Below are 26,508 nucleotides of genomic sequence, written 5' to 3' on the forward strand. Positions count from 1 at the left end.
CAATTTAGTGGCGGGAAAAGCGGCCTCTTCTAGGGCAGAGTGTGCCAGTCCTAAGTGGTAGCTCTTCGCGCCGCGGATGGAGACGCAGTCCGAGGAGCAAGCCGCTGCCGAGACCGCGGACTCCAGAGGGGAAGGCGAGCCTCCGCAGGTCGCCGGCGCCCAGGCGGCGCGTCCCGAGGACCGCATGACCCTGCTGCTCAGGTTGTTCTCTCTGACCGGCTGGGCGGGAACCAAGTGGGCGTCGTGGCCAAGAGCTCCCCGCTTTGCTTAGAATGTCCAGGGTTCGAATTCAGCGTCGGTCGCTTAATGGCTGCGTGACTGCATCATTCACTTAAGCTCTTTAAGCCCCTTTCTTCATCTTGGCAAAGGAGAGAAAAATGACAGCTTCCTAGCAGAGTTGCTGTGGGCATTAAACGAGATACTCTGGAGTCAGCGTTTAGCAGAGGGCCCTTAGAAGCCTGCAGAGCTGTAATTAACGCCTCCATTCTTACCCACTCATGCCCTGGGGCCCCGATTTTCAAGCGCTTTTGTGGGTTGCATCGAAGCCCTGATACACTGGAGGGCGGTGGCTCCGCCCTTTTCTGTTACAGCTATGGCCCTTTTCAATCCAGAAGCTTCATTTGTTATATTTTCTACCAGGAAGCAACGTCTCTACGTTGCTAGGGCAAGATTTGATGAGAAAGGACATCAGTCTTTTACACCAGTGGGCAACTGTGGCCCTGGCCTTATCCATCCTACTCTGTTTTTGTGTGACCCCCCTCAAGCTAAGAATAGTTTTCATGTGTTTAAATGCTTGGTCGGGGGGGGGGGCGGGGGGAAAATCACAAGAATATTTAATAACAGATGAAAATTATATGAAATTAAATTTCAGTCCCCTTAAGTAAAGTTTTATTGGAACACAACTTTCCTGCTTCAGGGGCTGAGTTGAGTAGTTACAGCAGATACTATATGACTCACAAAGCCTAAAATTTTTGCTATCTGGTCCTTTACAGAAAAAAATTTGCAGATTTCTGTTCTAAATCAAAACTAGGTGATTTAAAAAAAAAAAAAAAAAGCTTTGTAAAAGTATTTCGGCTTTACCACTGTTTTGAAAGGCCTTGCCTAATAATAAACCTCACAGCCTCACTTTAAAAATTCCCTCCTACCAATGCACAACAGGTTCCCCCAAACATGGAATCTTGTAGCCCAGGTCTTACCTGAATCAGGATGAGGGAATTGTGAGTCCAGGTGGGGCTATTGGCCATGCCTCTGCTTGTGGCTTATCTGCACATTCTGCCTCCCCTCCCACCCCCACTTTCTCCTGCTCTTCACTCATGGAAATTGTCAGGGAAATTTTTCACCTACAAGGGACTGCACGTCTTCTACTAGGATTCTGTGGGTATGGTTGGAAGTCGAGATAGTCATGTTTCTCTGTGGCTTTCCAACATCCAGTTATGATTGGTACAAGACGGTCAGACCGTCCAGTTTCATTCAGTGATCGCCCTCGATTTCTTTGGCGTTGGTGTCAGTGACAACCTGAGATCACACTATTCCATATTTAAGCAGGCCAGCCTCATGGAGGCACTTTGGCAGCATCTGGGGCTCCAGAACCTCAGGATCAACCTTTTGTCTCATGATTTTGTAGATGTCGTTGCCCAGGAGCTGCTCTGTAGGTTCAAGCAGATTTGCTCTGGTCGGCTTACTATAAAGAGTCTCTGTCAAACAAAGTTGTATTTCCCAAGACTCACCATCCTCTCCTTCAAAGGTTTCTCAAAGATGGAGGCATGCTTTCACCCATCCTCACATGATTGATGAACTTCTTTGTATTCTCTCAAGGTCTCACCCCAGTCTTTGGGCCATGTACCCGACCCTCTGAGAGTGAGTTGTGGGACCTGTAGACAGGGATAGGCAACAGTGATGGGAACTTAGTTATCGACAGTCTTTTATAATATATCTATCCATCAGAGGAAGAAGTTTAGAAGACACCGGGTGGGAGCTCTTGCCTTTAACTATTCCCATTCATTTTATCTATGAGTCATTGGATCTGGTCAGTCCCTATCCAGAGTTCTTGGAGCCATATAGGAAAATGCTGCTGCAGTCCAGTGTCAATTCTGGACAGCCATATTAGCCACTGTCCACAGCTAGAGTATCCCATGGCTTTCTTGAATGCATATATGGGCTTCGTCAACTCCTGGAAAGAATAGCTTCCCTGTATTACCTTCCCCTATTCCCTTATCTGTTGTGTATTCCACTTAGGAAGAAATGCCCAAAAGAGGTCCTGGCTACCAAACACTATTCTCTCACAAAGGTCCACCTGACTCATTTTGATCTATTTCTTTTTTTTTTTTTTTTTTTTTTTTTTTTTTTTTTTTAAATTTATTTATTTATTTATTTATATTTTTGGCTGTGTTGGGTCTTCGTTTCTGTGCGAGAGCTTTCTCTAGTTGCGGCGAGCGGGGGCCACTCTTCATCACGGTGCGCGGGCCTCTCACTATCGCGGCCTTTCTCGTTGCGGAGCACAGGCTCCAGACGCGCAGGCTCAGTAGTTGTGGCTCACGGGCCCAGTTGCTCCGCGGCATGTGGGATCTTCCCGGACCAGGGCTCGAACCCGTGTCCCCTGCATTGGCAGGCGGACTCTCAACCACTGCACCACCAGGGAAGCCCTGATCTATTTCTTTGTGTAGCCCTTTTCGTTAAGCCTCATTTCAGTGTGACCCATTAAGAATAAATTTAAAAATCAAATTTTAAACTTTTCCTCACAGATGCTGTTTTCCTGCTGTATTTCATTTTGAGTATTTTTCTGAGGCCTTAAATTCTTTATGCCCTTTTTAAATAAAATAGGCCAAACTGGAAGACCTTAATGCTATTTATTTATACTCATTTTGTTGCATCAGCTTGCAAAAAAGATGAGTTGATTTATCATATAGTAATGAGTAAAACCTCAATAAATATATAACTTTCTTCTCTTTATCTGTTTTCAGGCTAAGAGCACAGACCAAACAACAACTCTTGGAATATAAATCAATGGTTGATGCAAGTAAGTATTTTCATTTTCAGATAAGGTTTTGTGAGTTTGTTGATGAACAGTACTCCAGGGCAAACACCAATTTTAGAAAAATTTATTTATTTAGGGAATGGAAGGGCCAGCATAATGCAGTACTATACCCTTTAAGAAGGCAAAAGCAGGCTTGCCCTGGCCCTAAGGAACTAGTTAGGAATTCAAGAAATGTATATAAAACAAGTAAATAACAATACAAGACAATTAAGTTCTGTTGATCAGAGAATTGGGAAATCCCTGTGGGCTTAGGGAATCACAAAACTTGCTACCACCATCAACAACCTGAACATTAAATTAGCAGATTAGATGATTGTTAAGCAAGTGATCTGAGACCTATACTTTGAGAAACACTGGATTATTGGCATGAGAGCAGAAGAGGCATAAAGATGTAAGTGAAAATTTTCAATTCTAAACACAGAAAAATTTTAAATTTATCTTTTAAAATTATTAACCCAGAAATCTCAGGGACCAAGAGAGTAGTAAAATGATGGTTTAGTCATCCTGAAGTAATAACCACCTAATAGCCACCTGATTTATTGTAAGCCCTTGGGTCACAAAGATAGATTTTGGTTACTCTTTCTTTCTCTATGAAATAAGCTTAAAGAGTAAAATCAAATAGTACACTAGGTGGAGTCAAGAATTGTGGAGGGACTTCCCTGGTGGTCCAGTGGATGAGACTCTGCGCTCCCAGCGCAGGGGGCCCAGGTTCAATCCCTGGTCAGGGAACTAGATCCCACATGCATGCCGCAACTAAGAAGCCTGCATGCCGCGACTAAAAGAACCCACGTGCCACAACAAAGATCCCGTGTGCCACAACTAAGGCGTGGCGCATCCAAAATAAATAAATAAATAAATCTTTAAAAAAAAAAAAATTGTGGAAAAGCCAAGGCACCTCATAGATGTCTTAATCACTTCCCTGAATCTGTGTTTGAACTTAGGTAATTCTTGAGCTCTGCTCAAGCTCTCTTTAAGGCCATAGACCTGAAGGCATTTCTGGTGTGTTTTCCATCTCCATTCCAGGGTTTCTAAAGTCATATTATGCAAAAAACCAAACCAAACCAAACCCTAAAAAAATGGGCCCCCCAGCCTCTTTTCTGCTTACTGTAACTAGTAACTGTAGGAACTAGGATATGAACCAGGCCTTCTTGCCTCCAAAGCCATGTCCCTTTTGTTACATCAATAATGCTTACCTCCTGAAAAAGAATATCTATTACATATATATATATATATATATATATATATATATATATATATATATATATATATAAAATGAATCACTTTGCTGAATATCTGAAACTGATACAACACTGTAAATCAACTACAATTTAAAAAATGCTTATCTCAAAGATGCTTAGTAGGTCACTGCCCTTCCCCTGGAGGAATTAATGGTGTTCTTGTTTTCAAAGCCCATGTTCCTTGTATTAAACCAATTATGTTTACCTTAGAGATGAGAAGTAGGACATGCCTAATGCTTTTTCTGGCATGAGAGCCCACATAATAAAAAAAGTATATTTGATCTTAAATGATGAGGTATAGGGGAAAAGCTATTCAAAATTTGAACCATTGAAGAATTATCTCTATGAGTATTCCTGCACTCATAGTTGAATGAATTGATGCTAGGGATGGAGATATGGTGTTGAACAAGGCAGACTTTACCCTCATGGAGCTTAAATTCTATGTAGCAAAACAGGTAAGCAAAGAAACATGCGAGATAATCATGAGGTGAAGTAAATGTGATGAAGGAAATAATGGTGTGATAAGAGGGAGTGTCTACTTTAGATAGAGGAATCAGAGATGGCTTCTTCGAGAAGATGACCTTAAAGCTAAAATCCAAGCGATAAAAGAGTCTGCCTCCTCATGCAGTTCTTGTTTTCCCTGTATAGATAATTTTATTTTTAAAGGGTTGTGACATCTGAAAACTTGAGTAGATTTAATAGTCCACACTCTAGAATTTCTACAACTAAAGGAGAGGACAGATTTGAAGCAGACCATAAGTAGTTAGGTTGTAGTCTTTGAGAAAAGATATTTGTCTAAAATTGATTAGTGTTTTACCATTAAAAAATATATTACTGAGACTTTATTGCGTGAAGAAATTTTTTTTACAATAAGTGCATCTATTTTAAGGGTACAATTTGTTGAGTTCTGACAAATGTATATATCTCTGTAACTACCACCACAATCAAGACGTAGAACATTTCTGTCACACCTCCCCGTGCCACTTGACACTCAGTCCCCACCCTGACCCCAGCAACCATCAATTTGATTTCTGTTGCTATAGATTTGTCTTCTAGAGTTGTGCTGTCCAGTACAGTAGCCACTAGCTACAGGTGGCCTTTTAAAGTTAAGTTAATTAAAATCAAATAAAATTTAAAATTCTTTGTTGCATTAATCACATATCAAATGCTTAAGCCACAATGTGGCTGGTGGCTACCATATTGGACAGTGCAGATATTAAGCATTTCATTCATCACAGAAGAGAACAGTGCTTTGGACAGCACTGTTCTAGAATTTGATGTAAATGGATTTATATGGTATGTATTTTTTTTGTTTCTGACATCTTCCTTTTGTGACTTAATTCGTGTAACAAAATTCACCATTTTTTTTTAGTTTATTTATTTTTTGGCTGTGTTGGGTCTTCGTTGCTGTGCGTGGGTTTCTCTAGTTGCAGCAAGTGGGGGCTACTCTTCACTGCACTGTGTGGGCTTCTCACTGCAGTGGCTTCTCTTACTGTGGAGCACAGGCTCAGTAGTTGCAGCGTGTGGGCTCAGTAGTTGCAGTGCACAGGCTCTAGGGTATGCAGGCTTCAGTAGATGTGGCACGCGGGCTCAGTAGTTGTGGCGCACGGGCTTAGTTGCTCCGCGGCATGTGGGATCTTCCCAGACCAGGGATCAAACCCGTGTCCCCTGCATTGGCAGGTGGATTCTTTTTTTTTTTTTTTTTTTTTTTAATTTTTATTTATTTATTTATTTATTTATGGCTGTGTTGGGTCTTCGCCTCTGTGTGAGGGCTTTCTCTAGCTGCGGCAAGCGGGGGCCACTCCTCATCGCGGTGCGCAGGCCTCTCACCATCGCGGCCTCTCTTGTCGCGGAGCACAGGCTCCAGACACGCAGGCTCAGTAGTTGTGGCTCACGGGCCTAGTTGCTCCGCGGCATGTGGGATCCTCCCAGACCAGGGCTCGAACCCGTGTCCCCTGCATTGGCAGGCAGACTCTCAACCACTGCGCCACCAGGGAAGCCCGGCAGGTGGATTCTTAACCACTGCACCACCAGGGAAGTCCCCTGTCAGTCTTTTTAAATTTTAGCCATTCTAGTAAGTATATAGTGGTATCTCATGTGGTATTTTTTTGTTTTGTTTTTTTTAATTTATGGCTGTATTGGGTCTTCGTTTCTGTGCAAGGGCTTTCTCCAGTTGCGGCAAGCGGGGGCCACTCTTCATCGTGGTGCACGGGCCTCTCACTATCGCGGCCTCTCTTGTTGCAGAGCACAGGCTCCAGACGCGCAGGCTCAGTAATTGTGGCTCACGGGCCTAGTTGCTCTGCAGCATGTGGGATCTTCCCAGACCAGGGCTCAAACCCGTGTCCCCTGCATTGGTAGGCAGATTCTCAACCACTGCGCCACCAGGGAAGCCCCCTCATGTGGTTTTAATTTACATTTCCCTAATAACTAATGTTGATTATCTTTTCATGTCTTATTGGCAATTTATACATCTAGTTTTATGAAGTAGATGTATAAATCTACTTTTATGATATGTCCATTCAAATCCTTACCCATTTTTTAATTGGATTGTTAGTCTCATTGAGTTTGAGTTCTTTAATTATAACTGAATACGTGATGTATTCTATTAAACACTAAAGAATAAAATATTCACTCCTATAAAAACAAGAATACAGTCCTTTTTCAGGTAAATAAATAAATATATATGTGTGTGTGTATATACATATGTATACATATATATGGCAGAAATTTTCTCCTAGTTTGTTGCTTGCTTTTTTATTTCCTTAACAGTGTCTTTTGAGGAGCAGAAGGCATTAATTTTGATGAAGCACTATTTTTCACTCTTTTCTTTTGTGGTTTGTGGTTTTTGAGTTCTATCTAAGAAACTGTGACTACCCCAACGTTGCAAAGATTTTCTCCTGTGTTTTGTTCTAGAAGTCTTAAGATTTTACGTTTAACATTCAGGACTGTGGTTCTTTTTTTTTTTTTTTTTTTAACATCTTTATTGGAGTATAATTGCTTTACAATGGTGTGTTAGTTTCTGCTGCATAACAAAGTGAATCAGCTATACATATACATATATACCCATATCTCCTCCCTTTTGTGTCTCCCTCCCACCCTCCCTATCCCACCCCTCTAGGTGGTCACAAAGCACCAAGCTGATCTCCCTGTGCTATGCGGCTGCTTCCCACTAGCTATCTATTTTACATTTGGTAGTGTGTATATGTCCATGCACTCTCTCACTTCGTCCCAGCTTGCCCTTCCCCCTCCCCATGTCCTCAAGTCCATTCTCTATGTCTGCGTCTTTATTCCTGTCCTGCCCCTAGGTTCTTCAAAACCATTTTTTTTTTTTTTAGATTCCATATATATGTGTTAGCATACGGTATTTGTTTTTCTCTTTCTGACTTACTTCACTCTGTATGACAGACTCTAGAGCCATCCACCTCGCTACAGATAACTCAATTTCGTTTCTTTTTATGGCTGAGTAATATTCCATTGTGTGTATGTGCCACATCTTCTTTATCCATTCATCTGTCGGTGGACACTTAGGTTGCTTCCATGTCCTGGTTATTGTAAATAGACCTGCAGTGAACATTGTGGTACATGACTCTTTTTGAATTATGGTTCTCTCAGGGTATATGCCCAGTAGTGTGATTGTTGGGTCGTATGGTAGTTCTATTTTTAGTTTTTTGAGGAACCTCCATACTGTTCTCCATAATGGCTGTATCAATTTACATTCCCACCAACAGTGCAAGAGGATTCCCTTTTCTCCACACCCTCTCCAGCATTTGTTGTTTGTAGATTTTCTGATGATGGCCATTCTTAACAGTGTGAGGTGGTACCTCATTATAGTTTTGATTTGCATTTCTCTAATGATTAGTGCATTTCTCTAATGAAAGGATGTTGAGAATCCATTCATGTGTTTGTTGGCAATCTGTATTTCTTCTTTGGAGAAATGTCTATTGAGGTCTTCTGCCCATTTTTAGATTGGGTTGTTTGTTTTTTTTGATACTGAGCTGCATGAGTTGCTTGTATATTTTGGAGATTAATCCTTTGTCAGTTGCTTCGTTTGCAAATATATTCTCCCATTCTGAGGGTTGTCTTTTGGTCTTGTTTATGGTTTCCTTTGCTGTGCAAAAGCTTTTAAGTTTCATTAGGTCCCATTTGTTTATTTTTGTTTTTATTTCCATTTCTCTAGGAGGTGGGTCAAAAAGGATCTTGCTGTGACTTATGTCAGAGTGTTCTGCCTATGTTTTCCTCTAAGAGTTTGATAGTGTCTGGTCTTACATTTAGGTCTTTAATCCATTGTATTTTTGTGTATGGTGTTAGGGAGTGTTCTAATTTCATTCTTTTACATGTAGCTATCCAGTTTTCCCAGCACCACTTATTGGAGAGGCTGTCTTTTCTCCATTGTATATTCTTGCCTCCTTTATCAAAAATAAGGTGACCATATGTGCGTGGGTTTATCTCTGGGCTTTCTATCCTGTTCCATTGATCTATATTTCTGTTTTTGTGCTAGTACCATACTGTCTTGATTACTGTAGCTTTGTCGTATAGTCTGAAGTCAGGGAGCCTGATTCCTCCAGCTCCAATTTTCTTTCTCAAGATTGCTTTGGCTATTCGGGGTCTTTTATGTTTCCATACAAATTGTGCAATTTTTTGTTCTAGTTCTTGAAAAATGCCATTGGTAGTTTGATAGGGATTGCATTGAATTTATAGATTGCTTTTGGTAGTATAGTCATTTTCACAATGTTGATTCTTTCAATCCAAGAACATGGTATATCTCTCCCTCTGTTTGTATCATCTTTAATTTCTTTCATCAGTGTCTTATAGTTTTCTGCATACAGGTCTTTTGTCTCCTTAGGTAGGTTTATTCCTAAGTATTTTATTCTTTTTGTTGCAATGGTAAATGGGAGTGATTCCTAAATTTCTCTTTCAGATTTTTCATCATTAGTGTATAGGAATGCAAGAGATTTCTGTGCATTAATTTTGTATCCTGCTAATTTGGGATTAACTTTTCTGTATGGTGTACGCTAAGTAAGGATCAAGGTTCATTTGTTTTCCATATAGAAATCCAGTTTTTCTAGCACTGTTTGTTGAAAAGACTTTCTTTATCCATTGTATATGTGTAGGTCTATTTCTGGACTTCTTTTGTTCCTTTGAGGTATTTGTCTATCTTTACAATGGCACCACACTGTTTAGATTACTGTAGCTTTGTAGTAAGTCTTGATTATCAGCTCTTGTAAGTCCTTCAACATTCTTTGTCAAAATTGCTTTGACTCTCCTTGGTCCTTTGTTTTTCTATATGCATTTAAAATCAGTTTGTCAATTTCTACAGATTTGACTGGGATTTGAGTGGGATCTATAGATCAATATGGATGAAATTGTTATATTAGCGATAATGATTCTCCCAATACATGTAGATAGTGTATCTTTCCATTTCAGTATTTTGTAGTGGGGACTTCCCTGGTGGCGCAGTGGTTAGGAATGCACCTGCCAGTGCAGGGGACATGGGTTCGAGCCCTGGTCCGGGAAGATCCCACATGCCACGGAGCAACTAAGCCCATGCCACACAACTACTGAGCCTGTGCTCTAGAGCCCGCGAGCCACAACTACTAAAGCCCGCGTGCTGCAACTACTGAATCCCGCGTGCCTAGAGCCCATGCTCCACATCAAGAGAAACCACCGCAGTGAGAAGCCCGCGCACCACAATGAGGAGTAGCCCCTGCTCGCCACAGCTAGAGAAAGCCCACATGCAGCAATGAAGACCCAACACAGCCAAAAACAAATAAATTAATTAATTAAATTAAATTAAATTAACTTATAGTATTTGGTAGTGTTCAGTGTATAGGTCATACACGTATTTTGTTAAATTTATCCTTAAGTAGTTTGTGTTTTTGCATGCAATTTTACATTTTTTTAAAAAATTTATTTATTTATTTTTGGGTGTGTTGGGTCTTCGTTTCTGTGTGAGGGCTTTCTCTAGTTGCGGCGAGCGGGGGCCAGTCTTCATCGCGGTGCGCAGGCCTCTCACTATCGCAGCCTCTCTTGTTGTGGAGCACAGGCTCCAGACGTGCAGGCTCAGTAGTTGTGCCTCACGGGCCTAGTTGCTCCGCGGCATGTGGGATCTTCCCAGACCAGGACTTAAACCTGTGTCCGCCTGCATTGGCAGGCAGATTCTCAACCACTGCGCCACCAGGGAAGCCCCTGTATTTTTAAATTTTAATTTCCTATTGTTTGTTGCTAATATATAGACATACAGGTTTTTTTTTTTTTACATTGATCTTGTTCATTTTTTACTCTTTTTCTATCATTCTAAAACTGTGCTGTCCGATGTGTTAGCCATTAGCTCCATGTGACTGTTGAACACTTGAAATGTGGTTAGTCCTCATTGAGAAGGACTGTAAATGTAAAATATGCACAGAAGAAAAGATTGTGAAATATTTCACTAGTAATTAAAAATTGATTACATGTTGAAATGATAATATTTTGGATCTATTGGGTTTAATAAGCTATATTAAAATTAATTTTACTTGTTTCTTTTGTAGTGTGGAAATGAAATTAAAAATTGCATATTTGGTTTGCAATTGTGCCTTACATTATATTTCTGTTGGAGAATGCTTTTATAAAATACTACTAACGTCAAAAATTTATTTATTTGTAGATGAAGAAAAAACTCCAGAACAAATCATGCAGGAAAAGCAAATTGAAGCGTAGGTCATATTTTAAAATTTTAGTTGTGGTTTTTACAGATTTAATAATATTATTCATCTTACAATATTGTCTTTCTTTTTCCTTTCCTTTTTTTTTCCAAGTAATTTGTCATGCACGTATTGAGAAGTTGTTGATGTGGGCTGTAGACTTACATGCACATGAGTGATAGTATTAGCACTTTTGGCATCCTCCACACCTTAACAAGATACTTAGCAAAGTATCATAGCAGGAATCAGTTTACCAAATCTATAAATGCATAGGTGTGGGGAGCCCGTAGAATACTTTTATTTAGAGAACAGGAATTTTACTTTCTTCAAAGATTTACTTTATACCTTTATTCCAGTAGTTACTTTTTCTGATATTGCTGAAATTCTTTTGTTCATGCTTCTTTGGCAGTAAAATTGAAGAACTGGAAAAGGAAATTGAAGAGGCAAAAATTGCTTTTGAAATGAAAAAGCTTGCGTTAGACAGGTAATTATTACCTCTTAAGTATGCAAAATGGGTATGGCTCAAGGTGGAGAGGATATTTTGACTAGTCTGAAGTAATCAATCAAAATGATGTTTAGATAATGGTCCCACAAATTTTGAACCCTGAGAGAAAAGTTACATCATTTGTTAATGTCTTCATTTGAAGAAGTTACAGAAGATAGGGTTAATAAGGAAATGTCAATCGAGACAATAAAAGTGTGAGGTTAAATCTCATTCTGTGTTTGAAAGGATTATATGGATTCATATACTCCAGTAACTTTTTTTAAAAAATATTTATTTATTTTATTTTGTTTTTCAGCTGCATCGGCTCTTAGTTGGGGCACGCGGGATCTTCGTTGCGGCGCGTGGGCTTCTCTAGTTTTGGCGCTCGAGCTCAACAGTTGCGGCATGCAGGCTCTCTAGTTGTGGCTTGTGTGCTCAGTAGTTGTGGCTCAAGGGCTTAGTTGTCCGGTGGCATATGGGATCTTAGTTTCCCAACCAGGGATCGAACCCGTGTCCCCTGCATTGGAAGGTGGATTCTTAACCACTGGACCACCAGGAAGTCCCCTATTCCAGTAACTCTTAATGGAGTGAAAGAATTGTCATTGAGTTTAAATATATTTTTAATTTTAGGCTTTGCATATATATTTTAAAATTCATTCAACAAATATTTGAGTGCTTACTGTGTTGTAAGCTTTGTGCTGGAGCTGGCATACAGTTGTTAATAAGACAAACGGTGGTCTCTATTCTAGACTTACGATCTGAATTAATAATCTCAATTAAGTGAATGACTCTAACAGTTTTTTCCTTGTATTTCTGGCCGTCCCAGATGAATTTATTTACATTTAATTGAAAAGTAGTTAAAGCCCTTTTAATTGCTTCTAGCAGTGAACTTTTTTCCCTCATTTCATATGCTGGTTCATTATATAGATCATATTGTTTAACTAAGGTGACTTCAGACCTATTAAGATATCCCCCTTTAATGAAATGACTAATATTGCTGAGCTGATTGCCTTTTTTTTTTTTTTTTTTTAAATTTATTTTTGGCTGCTTTGGGTCTTCATTGCCATGCACAGGCTTTCTCTAGCTGTGGTGAGCAGGGGCTACTCTTCTTTGCAGTGCATGGGTTTCTCATTGCAGTGGCTTCTCTTGTTGCGGAGCACAGGCTCTAGGTGTGTGGGCTTCAGTAGTTGTGGCTCGCAGGCTCAGTGGTTGTGGCTCGCAGGCTCAGTGGTTGTGGCTCTCGGGCTCTATAGAGCGCAGAGTCGGTAGTTGTGGCACGCAGGCTTAGTTGCTCCGTGGCATGTGGGATCTTCCCGGACCAGGGCTCGAACCTGTGTCCCCTGCATTGGCAGGTGGATTCTTAACCACTGCGTCACCAGGGAAGCCCCTGATTGCCTTTTTATTATTATTTATTAACTATTTGAATTTAAAAATAAATTACAGTGCTTGCTTGTAAATAGACACATTTTTTTTTTTTTTTTTTAGTTTTGTCTTGTCTACTTCTGGTGTTTATTTATTTATTTTGAAAATTAAGTAATTTATTTATTTTTGGCTGTGTTGGATCTTTGTTGCTGCGTGCGGGCTTTCTCTAGTTGTGGCGAGCGGGGGCTACTCTTCATTGCGGTGCATGGGCTTCTCATTGTGGTGGCTTCTCTTGTTGTGGAGCACGGGCTCTAGGCACGCGGGCTTCAGTTGTTGTGGCACACGGGTTCAGTAGTTGTGGCTCATGGGCCCTAGAGCACAGGCTCAGTAGTTGTGGCACACGGGCTCAGTTGCTCTGCGGCATGTGGGATCTTCCCAGACCAGGGCTTGAACCCGTGTCTCCTGCATTGCCAGGCGGATTCTTAACCACTGTGCCACCAGGGAAGCCCCAAATAGACACATTTTAAAGTTCACCATCAAGTATGGTTTTGTATTCCCTAACTCTACCCATTTTGGGCCCGTGTTGATCTCTGTAGTACCTTTCTTTTTCTTCCAGTTTTATTGAGATATAATTGACATACAGCACTGTATAAGTTTAAGGTGTGCGGCATAATGTTTTGACTTACATGCATCCTGAAATGATTATCACAGTAGGTTTAATGAACATCCATCATCTCATATAGATACAAAATTAAAGAAATAGCAAAAAAAAAATTTTTCTTGTGATGAGAACTCTTAGGATTTATTCTCTTACAACTTGCATATATAACTTACAGCAGTGTTAAACATGTTTCTCGTGTTGTACATCACATTTTGTAGTGCCTTAATGCTTCCTCGCAGCCCCGCACCAAGGTGGACGGCTTGGAGAGCAAGTTCAGGCTGGGTGTCAGGTCTGCTCAGCCCCCGTCTCTGGCCATATGCACAACCGCATGCAACAGCCCCATCCATATTGGTGTTCCTTCATATTTCTATAACTTACTTATCAAAGTATTTCCCATATGATACTGTTTAAAAACCTACTTTTGTTTTATGTTATATTTAAAGAGAAATCAATCTTTACCTTGTCGTATTTTTAAATTTTCTTTTTCAATGTACCCTAAATGTTATCCATGTTTTATAATGGAAGCTTTTTTCCTCTATAGGATGCAGCTTTCAAGTGCACTTAAAAAACACCTGGAGAAAATTAACACCAAGACTAGGTATGTTTTTTTGTTTGTTTTATTTTATTTTTTCTGGATTTGGTAAGGATGGGAATAAGGGAGATCTGCATAATGACTAGTTCTATGAATTTTTTTTTTTTTTAATTACCTGTCACTGCCGACCACCTTTACCTGGGGAATAAGAAACATGACAGAATTTCTGTGGGCCCTTCTCATCATTACAACTTTTATAGTCCTGTTGACATCTTGTTTCATATAGATCGGGACCCTAAGAAGCAATGGAGGTTTTACCTATACAATCTGGGATTTTTTTTTTTTAATATTTATTTATTTATTTGGCTGCACCAGGTCTTAGTTGCGGCATGTGGGATCTAGTTCCCTGACCAGGGATCAAACCCGGGCCCCCTGCACTGGGAACGTGGAGTCTTAACCACTGGACCACCAGCGAAGTCCCCAATCTGAGAATTTTGAAGGAAGGTTGTTTTTGTTTTTGTTTTTAATAAATTTATTTGTTTTATTTATTTATTTTTGGCTGCATTGGGTCTTTGTTGCTGTGCGCGGGCTTTCTCTAGTTGCGGTGAGAGGGGGCTACTCTTCGTTGCGGTATGCGGGCTTCTCATTGCAGTGGCTTCTCTTGTTGCGGAGCACATGCTCTAGGCGCATGGGCTTCAGTCGTTGTGACACGTGGGCTCAGTAGTTGTGGCTCGCAGGCTCTAGAGCACAGGCTCAGTAGTTGTGGCGCACGGTCTTAGTTGCTGCACGACATGTGGGATCTTCCTGGACCAGGGCTCGAACCCATGTCCCCTGCATTGGCAGGCGGATTCTCAACCACTGTGCCACCAGGGAAACCCCTGAAGGAAGGTTTTGAAAGTTAACTTTCATTTGGGATTTACTGTAAAACAGGAGCAATGCTATCTCATTTAAGCCAACAACTCAATGAGATAGGAAATATACTCCTAATTTTTTTTTTTTTTTTTAAATATTTATTTATTTGGCTGCGTCGGGTCTCAGTTGCGGCACACGGGATCTTCAGTTGCAGCATGTGGGATCTAGTTCCCCGACCAGGATCGAACCCGGGTCCCCTGCATTGGGAGCGCGGAGCCCTAACCACTGGACCGCCAGGGAAGTCCCACTCCTCATTTTTTTATTGGCAGAAATGAGCTTGCATAGGTTCAGTAATTTGCCTGGCAATCAAGGTCATCTCTAATCTGATCCTAAGTGCCTGGCCACCGGGGCCTTACCTGTGATTTTATCTCCCAAAGCTCTAATCTTGTGATAAAATACCACCACCACCACCACCCCACTGTTGGCACCGGAAAAGTACCAAGATGGATCTGGCACTTTTTCTATCTGGACGTCTTAGCCCAGACTGATACCCATTCCTCCCATATTCCATTTAACTCCAGGATTACATAAATCCTAAAATTTGAATTTGAGCTCTCTAAATATTGCTCCCCCATGAAAGGAGAGCTTAAAACATTCTTGAGTTAAAGGAGTGCAGGATAGATTCATCGCATTGACACCAAAGACAGCACAAAGCCAGGTAGGCTAAGGCAGCGCCTTTAGCCTGTCTTAAAGTTTACAACCACGTATAGCTGTAACTAGCAGAAAATGAGTTAAGCTCTCACAGGTCTGTGCAAATAGTCCCCTTTTTCAGCCTCCCAGGTAAACTCCTTCTACAGTGTTTCTCACGCCTGGCTGATTATCAGGATAATTAGTATTTTCACAATGGTCACATTGCTGGTCCCATCCCAAAGCTGCTGACTCAGAATCTCTGAAGATGGGGAGCTGGCAATCCACATTTAACAAGCCTCCCAAGAGATTGTGGCACTCTGTAATATGAGAACCACTATTCTCGTCCAGTCTTTTTTCCACCCTTTTACTCCAGCCATACTAAACTGCTTGATCTAGGTAATCTTCATAATTACACTTGACCCTTGAACAACCTGGGTTTCAACTGCCCAAGTCCACTTATATGCAGGTTGTTTGGGTTTTTTTTCAATAAATATGGTACCTGTATTTTCATTTTACAGATCTTTAAATTAACTAAATATGGGGGAAGATTGTGTTTAGTTAGAGGTCACAATATGTGGAATCAGAAGAACTAGGGTTTGATCCAAACTGTTTCAGCTTTCTGCCCTTGGGTGAGTCATTTAATTCCTTTGTTTTTGAGGCAGAGATAGCAGTGCTCTTGACTGTGTGGGATGGTTGGTGTCCCTAACCACTCACCCCACCCGCATTGTTCAAGGTTCAACTGTACTTTACATCCTTTAAGACTCAAGGATTTCCCTTGTTCCACCCTTTGCACAACTCTTACAAGGGTTCATATCCATTACTGGTTGTAATGAAACCATATGATGGTTGTGGATTTATTTTTTCCCCCATAAGATTCTTTCCTCTTTGAAAACATGTACTATGTTTTATTCTATTTTATATTCCTGGTGCCTGGCACAGTCTTGCCATGTAGTAGTCAGTCAGAAATGCTTGTTGGAGGGGCTTCCCTGGTGGCGCAGTGGTTGAGAATCCGCCTGCCAATGCAGGGGACACGGTTTCGAGCCCTGGTCCAGGAAGATGCCACATGCTGCAGAGCAACTAAGCCCATGCACCACAACTACTGAGCCTGCACTCTAGAGCCCGCGAGCCACAACTACTGAGCCCGCACGCCTGGAGCCCGCGCTCCGCAACAAGAGAAGCCCCCGCTCACCGCAACTAGAGAGAAAGCCCGTGCGCAGCAACAAAGACCCAACGCAGCCAAAAATAAATAAATTAACTAATTTAAAAAGAAAAAAAAGTACTTGTTGGAGAAATTAGGATAAAAGCAGTTTATTCAGTGAAACTATTCTGTATGATATGATAATGGTAGATACATGTCATTATACATTTGTCAACTCATAGGATGTACAAAACCAAGAGTGAACCCTAACCCTAATGTAAACCATGGCCTCTGGGTGATAATGATGCGTCAGTGTAGGTTCACCATTTGTAACAAATGGACCGCTCTGCTGGGGGAGGCTGTACAAGCATGGGGGCAGCGTGTACACGGGCTCCCCTTCCACTTGGTTCTGCTGCGAAACTAAAACTTGTCTAAAAACTAAAGTCTATTTCCAAAAAAAAAGCTATGTATTAGCAAGCTGTTAGGGTTTTTTCTCCCTAAATATGAGATTTTTAGAAATGTTCCTGGGGAATTCCCTGGCGGTCCAGTGGTTAAGACTCCGACCTTCCACTGCAGGGGGCACCGGTTCGATCCCTGGTCGGGGAACTAAGATCCCACATGCCATGCAGTGCGGCCAAGAAAAAAAACAAAAGAAATGTTATTTGATATTCTTTGTTGTCTGTGAGCAAAAATTTTTCTAGGGAAATGCATCTCTAATTCTAAACAGAAATTTAGTTTACATCAAACTTTTCCAGACTTATTTTGTTAAACAATGACTTTCTATTGAAGTGTACAGTGAATACAATGAAAGTAAATATATGCTAACTGATTTCTTAATTGAGTTTTTTTAACTGTTAATAAATCATATTTTTTATTCCTTTTCAGTGTGCTCATGGATAACATGAAACAAATACTAAGTCTAAATAAATTAGTAATGAAATCACAGCAGGTAACTTTGAATATAAAGCTGCTTATGCATTCTCATGATTTCAGTAACATTCTTGCTGGTAACTGTATGTGACTAAATAGGATTGCCCAAAGAGACTGATATGGTTGGAATTCACTGTTCTTAAGTTTTCTCTCTTTTCCATAATTCCATTATTTCTGACTAATTATCTACTTATCATTTAAGCTACTTTTCCTTTCCCTTTTGTTGTGTGGAAACAGAGGAATTGAAAACTGGAGCTCTAGAAAATATGAATAGATAAAATTCAGTGATTTAAATATTATCGATGTGTTCTTAGGTTATGTGCCTTAATCTTTTTATTTCTATTAACAGGAAACTCGGGACGTGGAAGAAAAATTGCTTGATGTTAGAAAGAAGAGATTACGTATGTAGAAAACTTTTTTTTTTGTTTGGAGAACACATTTTCACTTAATATGAAGATTGATAAGGCCAGATCTCTCAATCACTGAAAAATTTTTTTAATTTTCTTTAAACTTTGGACATAGCAATTTAAAAAGTAGTATATAAAATGGATTTTGCTTGATTTGTTGTTTTAGAACTTTAAATCACAAAAATTAAGACATTCTCAGTGGGGGAAAGAATATCAAATAATTCAAAAAAGTATAATGTGAAAGCCATACCTCCATCCTGTGTGACCGCAGTTAGAAGTACATCATTCCAGGCCTTTTTCCACACCCATATAAATGTATTTATATAAACATAATTTTTTTTTAATTTATTTCTTTTATTTTATTTTTGGCTGCGTTGGGTCTTCGTTGCTGTACGCGGGCTTTCTCTAGTTGCGGGGCACCGGCTTCTCATTGTGGTGGCTTCTCTTGTTGCAAAGCATGGGCTCTAGGTGTGCGGGCTTCAGTGGTTGCAGCATGTGGGCTCAGTAGTTGTGGCTCACGGGTTCTAGAGCGCAGGCTCAGTAGTTGTGGCGCATGGGCTTAGCTGCTCCGTGGCATGTGGAATCTTCCCAGAACAGGGCTCAAACCCGTGTCCCCTGCATTGGCAGGTGGATTCTTAACCACTGTGCCACCAGGGAAGCCCCCTAGACATAATTTTTAAATGATCACTTGATGCATATGGTTCTACAGCTTTTTAACTTAATGAACATGAGATGGCTTTTTGCATTGAAATGTTTTATTGAAATGTATTTCAGAAGTAACACATATTCTCTATAAAGAATTTAGAAACAGAAAAACGTACATAGGAAAAGTTAAATTTTTAATTTTATCAAGAGATAATCGATCTTCAATGCTTCTTATTTATAAAATAAAATTGGTATAATTTTATTCTGTGTTGTAAACTGCTTTTTTCATTTAACAGTATAGGCATGATTTATTATTTTAAAATATTATGTAGATTTGCCTTTTTGTAAGTAATCTCAGGGTTAGAAGTAGTCCTGGTCATCTGATCTAATCACCCTTTGGCTTTTTCTCCATTGCATTCCTGTCAAGGAACCAAGCTCCTGAGATACACCCATTTATGTTTTCAAATACTATCTGTCCCCAACTTATGATGTTTCGACTTAATGATTTTTTGACTTTACGATGCTATGCATTTAGTAGAAACTGAATTCAGATTTTGAATTTTGCTCTTTTCCTGGGCTAGTAACATACTCCCATGTGATGCTGGGCAGCAACATCGAGCCCCAGCTCCTATCAGCCACGTGATCACAAGGGTAAACAACCAATACACTTACAACTATTATGTTTTTCACCTTCAGTACAGTATTCAGTAAATTACATGAGATATTTAACACATTGTTATAAAACAGGCTTTGTGTTAGATGATTTTGCCCATTTGCAGGCTAATGTAAGTGTTCTGAGCATGTTTAAGGTAGGCTAGGCTAAGCTGTGATGTTTGATAGATTAGGTGTACTAAATGCGTTTTTGACTTAGGATATTTTCAACTTAAGATGGGTTTATCAGGAAGATCTCTAGTTTAGTTCTCAGAACATTTCGGGAACAACAAAAAAAAATGGTTGATGGTATTTATCCCTGGAGAAGGGAATCTTACCTTTCCTTGAAAATTCATCTTGTTGCTATTGTAATTTTTGTAAATAAAGGGGGGGAAAGTATTTCCTTACATATATCTCCTGCTATTTTTTTGGCAACCCAGAGTAAGTCCTCTTTGACATGATGCCACAGCAAACATTTGTAGACAGTATCTTTGTCATACATACATACCTTGAACATCTCACATAGGACATTACTAAGTATGAAATTAAAATATTGGTGTTTTGCACCAGAGAAATCATTTTCAGATCAAAATGGAACTGCAGCCTAAAATGCTGCTTATTAAAAATTTTCTCTTGACTGAAATAATCAGTAACTGTTCTGCTTCATAAGTTTTCAAGATTCTTGTTTATAGGAGTTATCATATATATCGTTTTATTTTTAACCCAATAGAGTTAAAACAAGCTTCAGAAAGGAAGCTTTTAGAAATACAGTCTGAAAAGAACAAACAGAAAGATGATTTGGCTAGTATGGAAAATTCGGGCAAGATAAAGACCATACAACAAAACCTGGAGATGGAGATACAGATTACTACAGTTATTCAACATGTGTTCCAGGTAATATTTTTATAAAATAGGAAGGGGGTAAAGAACTTTTAAAAAATGATTGGTTCTATTACTTTCAGGCTTATTTTCATTTAGTTTTTGATCTTACTAAATAATTCAGTACTGAACATCGATCTGTTTACATATATCTTGAATTTATGTCTATTTAGCATTTAAGGCTTTGGTTTTTTGTTATAGTTAGACCTTAGGCATTTATAAATGGAAATGATTTCAGTAGCTCTGTGGAGGCAGAATGGTATAACGGTGGAGAACATTAGACTCCAAGTTGGGAAATGGGGAAAACATGGATGCAGGTGATGGGAATCTAGAGTTAAGATCCTGCCAGCTACTTAATAGTTGCTGTGGGACTTCCCTGGTGGCACAGTGGTTAAGAATCCGCCTGCCAATGCAGGGGACACGGTTCGATCCCTGGTCTGGGGAGATCCCACATGCCACGGAGCAAATGAGTCTGTGCGCTACAACTACTGAGCCTGCATGCCACAACTACTGAAGCCCACGCGCCTAGAGCCCATGCTCCGCAACAAGAGAAGCCACCGCAATGAGAAGCCCACGCACCACTACAAAGAGTGGCCCCCGCTCGCTGCAACTAGAAAAAGCCCGTGCACAAATAAATAAAATAAAATAAATTAATTTAAAAAAAAAAAGTTGCTGACCTTGAGGAAATTATTTAACTTTTCTAAGCATTAGTTTCCTTGTGTAGAAAGAGTGGTTATTAGAACTAAAGGTGATAATTCATGTTAATCTGTTTAGCATAGTGTCTGGTCGAAGCAAATTCTCAATGAATGTTGGTAGTTATTGTCATGTCACGGTTTTTTGTATTTTTTAAATTTATTTATTTATTTTTTGGCTGTGTTGGGTCTTCTTTGGTGCACATGGGCTTTCTCTAGTTCTGGCAAGCAGGGGCTACTCTTTGTTGTGGTGCTCGGGCTTCTCATTGCAATGTCTTCTCTTGTTGCAGAGCACGGGCTCTAGGCGCAGGGGCTTCAGTAGTTGTGGCTCGCAGGCTCTAGAGCGCAGGCTCAGTAGTTGTGGTGCACAGGCTTAGTTCCTCCACAGCATGTGGGATCTTACCGGACCAGGGATCGAACCCTTGTCCCCTGCATTGGCAGACAGATTCTTAACCACTGCGCCACCAGGGAAGTCCCCATCATGTCAGTTTTTAAATTTTATGTGTTCATTTAGCCTGGAGGTTTTTCTTTACTTTTTTTTTTAATATATTTATTTATTTATTTGGCTGTGCCAGGATCTTCATTGCTGCGTGCGGGATCTTTAGTTGTGGCATGCGAACTCTCAGTTGCGGCATGTGGGATCTAGTTCCCTGACCAGGGATCAATCCCGGGCCCCCTGTATTGGGAGCGCGGAGTCTTAGCCACTGGACCACCAGGGAAGCCCCTCTTTACTTTTTTTTTTAAAATAAATTTATTTATTTTATTTATTTATTATTTTTGGCTACATTGGGTCTTTGTTGCTGTGCGCGGGCTTTTCTCTAGTTGGGGTGCACGGGGGCTACTCTTCGTTGTGGTGCGCAGGCTTCTCATTGCAGGGGTTTCTCGTTGCAGAGCACGGGCTCTAGGCCCGCGGGCTCCGTAGTTGCAGCACACGGGCTCAGTAGTTGTGGCTTGCAGGCTCAGTAGTTGTGGCTCACGGGCTGTAGAGCACAGGCACAGTAGTTGTGGCTCACGGGCTTAGTTGCTCCGCGGCATGTGGGATCTTCCCGGACCAGGGCTCGAACCCGTGTCCCATGCACTGGCAGGCGGATTCCTAACCACTGCGCCACCAGGGAAGCCCCCTCTTTACTTTTTTTTTTTCTTTACTTTTTGAATTATAAAATGTCTCTGGAACTGTTGAGATGAAATAATTAAAACTACCAGTTTTCAATTATGAAGATACCCAGTTAAAACTGCCAATCATATGTAAAGCATATCCTTATAGAACATGAGGTCTTATATCTCACCATAAGAAATTCTTTCCCAGGTCTTACTCCTATTTTTTAGTAGCAACGGGTGATTTGATTAGGAATAACCAGATCCCCTAGGCTAACGTCAAGTGGAAGATTGCATAATAAGTACAGAATCATTTTAATTTTCTTTGGCACATGTTCCTTACTACTGCTTTGAAATTTCTGTTATTCTGTGTTTCTTAGTTTTTATTCATATCCTCTAAATTAGTGTTAATTTTGATTTAATGAACCTATTGCTTTGTTGAACGGAATATAGCTTTGCCCAATCTTAGGAGCTCTCTTTGTTCCTAAAAGAAAAAGAGCCCTTAGTGGTTCAGTCATGTTTGAATGCTTACCTGCACCTGCCTTTGTAAATTTGACTGGATTTATATACACTATCCCTTTCATTCACTTATAGCAAAAATGTGCCTTATATAGGCCAAGGTTTTTCATATTTTTATATATAACAATTTAACACTTATCTTTTAAAATCTCTTTTTTTTAACAGTATTTCAATTAGTAATTCAGTATCATTGAGCTGCAGTTTTTAAAAGAATAATGACCAGAGTTTTCATTAATTATAACCCTAATCATTACTCCATTGTCTACTGCAAAAATATTCTTCACCTTTGTCAGGGTCTTAAAGCTTTACAAGGGCTAGAAACTAAGCTCTTCTTTTACCTCTTGTAAAAATAATGCGTGTTACTTACAATTCAATTGTTTTTCATCATAGAAGTGCAAAATGAACTCTGAACCACAGCTGCAATCTTTTTCCTTTAGGACACACTGCCAGTATCCTTAATAGGTAAAAACTATCCACAAAAACTGGCAAAGCATAAAAATTGTTGTAAACATTGTAAATATTCCCTAGCATTATGGAGATCAAGGTTGAAGTCTTACTGAAAGTAGAAATGGGGATACAAGAATGCATTACTATTTTTTCTCATCATCACAGAGTAAATGTTCACACCTAGTTCTGTAAATATTTGATAAGATCAGTGAAAGGATTTTTTTATTTTATTTTTTATTTATTTATTTTAAAGCTACCTTCTTTTTTAAAAATTTTATTTATTTGTTTTATTATTTATCTTTTGGTTGTGTTGGGTCTTCATTGCTGTGTGCAGGCTTTCTCTAGTTGCGGCGAGCAGGGCCTACTCTTCATTGCGGTGCGCAGGCTTCTCATTGCGGAGGCTTCTTGTTGCAGAGCACCGGTTCTAGGTGCACGGGCTTCAGTAGTTGTGGCACATGGGCTCAGTAGTTGTGGCTCGCGGGTTCTAGAGCGCAGGCTCAGTAGTTAAGGTGCACGGGCTTAGCCGCTCCGTGGCGTGTGGGATCTTCCCGGACCAGGGCTCGAACCCATGTCCCCTGCATTGGCAGGCGGATTCTTAACCACTGCGCCTTGGGAAGTCCCGAGGATTTTTTTTTTTTTTTTTTAATTTTTATTTATTTATTTATGGCTGTGTTGAGTCTTCGTTTCTGTGCGAGGGCTTTCTCTAGTTGTGGCAAGCGGGGTCCACTCTTCATCGCGGTGCGCGGGCCTCTCACCGTCGCGGCCTCTCTTGCTGCGGAGCACAGGCTCCAGACGCGCAGGCTCAGTAATTGTGGCTCACGGACCCAGCTGCTCCGCGGCATGTGGGATCCTCCCAGACCAGGGCTTGAACCCCTGTCCCCTGCATTGGCAGGCAGACTCCCAACCACTGCGCCACCAGGGAAGCCCCCCGAGGATTTTTTTTTTAAATCTTGTTAAATTTTTAAGAGTACTTAGAACTTTAATTAAAAAAATTTTTTTTCTTAATTACAGAACCTCATTCTGGGGAGTAAAACCAACTGGGCAGAGGATCCTGCCCTTAAGGAAACTGTTCTGCAGCTTGAGAAGAATCTCACCACGATTCAATAAGAATTCTGTTTTGACATTTTTTTTGTTTCTGTCTTTAATGTCATTTAAATTGCAAATTTCAAGTGAAATGCTTTTCAGTGTTTTTGGAACTGTTCTAATACTGCAATTTTTTTTTAGCTTAACAGTGTTACATGGAATTTACTGCTTTAAATATGATAAAGTGACTGGCATAATCTAAAAGAATCTGAAAATCTTAGCCTTGGAAGGGTCCCAAAAGATAACTAGTCCAGCTTTCCACTGAATGTGGACTTTTTTTTTTTACAACATTCCTGGAAGTCCCAACTCTCATTTGGAATACTTCTCTGTATTTGTTTGTCAACCAAAATATTGGAAAGTTAGAAAAGCATATCCACATCTTTATTTTTTTCAACTGTCAATTGTATTTTATTCAAATAAATCTCATTTTAGTTCTATCTCACTAGAGATTTTCTTTTGCCTTTTTTAAAAAAATTTGCGATATAATTGATATATAACATTGTGTAAGTTTAAGATGTACAACATGTTGATTTGACCACCATGGCATTAGCTAACACCTCCATCATGTTACATAATTATCATTTCTTTATCATGGTGAGAATATTTAAGATTACCCTCTTAGTAACTTTGAAGTATGTAATATAGTATTTTTAACTAGAATCACAGTGCTGTACATTATATCTACAAAATTTATTCATCTTCTAACTGCAAGTTTGTACCCTTTGACCACCATTTCCCCAGTTCTCTCACTCCCCCATCCGCATTTTTAGACAGACACCCAAATAAAGCACCTCAATCATGAGAAAGAAAGAAAAAGAAAAACATATTCAAAATGTTAACAGTTGTGGTTATTATAGAAAAATTGTGACTTTTTTCTTTTGTATTTTTATGTTTATCGTGCATTACTTTTATAAGTTAAAAAATAAAAAGAATAAATATTATTCTATCTTATTAAAAAATAGAACTTGCCACCTTTTATAGAATCCAATTCCATTTTTGGAAAACTAATTTGAGCTCTTTATTAATTTGGAGCTGTTGATAATTTTTATAGACAATGTAGTGTTTTCAACATTCTTTTAAGATGGACTTTAAGGGATCCCTGCTCAGGGAACTAGATCCCACATGCATGCCGCAACTAACAGTTTGCATGCCGCAACTAAGAATTTGCATGCCACAACTAAGGAGCCGGTGAGCTGCCACTAAGGAGCCCGCCTGCCTCAACTAAGACCCGGCACAACCAAATAAATAAATAAATAAATATTTTTTAAAAATTGCTCTAGTTGAAAAAGACATAATGACGTCAAAAAAAAAAGAAGGACTTTAAACTGGAAAAGATGCACTGCAGTGGATAATAGCATTTGAAATCTGTTCTTTAGATCAGTAACAAAAATAAAGAGATTTGAATTCTAAAAACTTTTCTTTGGAGTATTTATAGTTTTGCTTCATTTGTTTTGATAAATCATAATTTATGTGTAGTTTTTTAATTTTATGTGTAGTTACTCTTTTTGCCACAGTGTATTCTTGGAAATGGTCCACATGAATTATAAAACAAGTTGTATTTTTCTCATAGAAAAACATCCTGGAAAATACCTTCCTGATCCAAAGATACAACATTAAATAAATCATAGATGCACGCTTTATTAGTGAATCCCAACTCAAAGGGTTACCACCATCCTCAGAAAAACTTTCTGCATTTTCCTAAGATTTTATTGTCCTGTTGTGTGCTCCCTCTTAAAGCCCAGCTCTGAGGGAGAAATTGTATTAGTTAGCTTTCTTGGAAATCATGCTGAAAAACAACCTCAAATCTCAGTGGCTTATAACAAACATATTCTCTGTTGGATCCATGGTTTGGCTGATCATTCTAGGACCCAGGCTGAGGGAGCAGCCACTATCTGAAACACATGCTCATGGCTTATGAGGCCAAGTCAAATTACACAAGCACATTTCATTTCTACTTGGAAGAGGTATACATTATTTCCACCCAGGTTCCACTCAAGCTCAACATCACTGGGGCAGGAAAGTATACTCCCACAGCAGGGAAGTGCTGGGGAAAGCAAATGGATATTTGCTGAAAAGAATACAGTCTACCACAGCCTGCTACCTTGGTCTTAAATATTAACTTCCCTTCTGCATGTAAAAGATGCACCTCTCCCCAAAGAAGGTAAGCTAACAATGTCATCTAGTCATACCAGTTTCAAAGAGTCTTCACATTATTTCAGATGTAGCTCTTCCTGATCTGGAGACCTATGAACTGAAAAGACAAGCTATACTGCTTCACACAGCCAGCAAACAATAGTGGAGAAGGACTGTAGCAATTCTGAAATATTGCTTGGCAGGTAATAGGAGGTGCCCTTTCCTAGGGGACAGGGAACACCTTTGGATTTGGCTCTCTGGAAGCAGTTCTTTATCTGTGGTTCTTCATTCTGCCCTTTGGGAGGTTCTCCCTATCCATTACTAACTTTGGCCATATCTGAAGAGGGCATTAGAGA

The 26,508-nt window shown here is 39.8% G+C and overlaps 1 protein-coding gene and 1 pseudogene across 2 annotated transcripts; both read left to right on the forward strand.

The window, feature by feature from the left end:
- Positions 1 to 24,413, forward strand: CENPH (centromere protein H). 2 transcript variants are annotated; one of them, XM_059919330.1, is made up of 9 exons: positions 1 to 201; positions 2,961 to 3,016; positions 10,916 to 10,964; positions 11,362 to 11,436; positions 14,001 to 14,057; positions 17,557 to 17,620; positions 17,951 to 18,002; positions 20,035 to 20,198; positions 23,948 to 24,413. In XM_059919330.1, the coding sequence occupies exons 1-9, from the start codon at positions 77 to 79 to the stop codon at positions 24,041 to 24,043; spliced, it is 738 nt and encodes a 245-aa protein (XP_059775313.1). In that variant the 5' UTR covers positions 1 to 76; the 3' UTR covers positions 24,044 to 24,413. The 2 variants fall into 2 exon arrangements, with proteins under 2 accessions (XP_059775313.1, XP_059775314.1); XM_059919331.1 differs by lacking the exon at positions 14,001 to 14,057.
- Positions 1,207 to 2,183, forward strand: LOC132362052 (mesoderm-specific transcript homolog protein-like; annotated as a pseudogene).
- Positions 24,414 to 26,508: the final 2,095 nt, after the last annotated feature.

Source organism: Balaenoptera ricei, chromosome 3 (assembly GCF_028023285.1).
Source record: "Balaenoptera ricei isolate mBalRic1 chromosome 3, mBalRic1.hap2, whole genome shotgun sequence".
Lineage (NCBI taxonomy): Eukaryota > Metazoa > Chordata > Mammalia > Artiodactyla > Balaenopteridae > Balaenoptera > Balaenoptera ricei.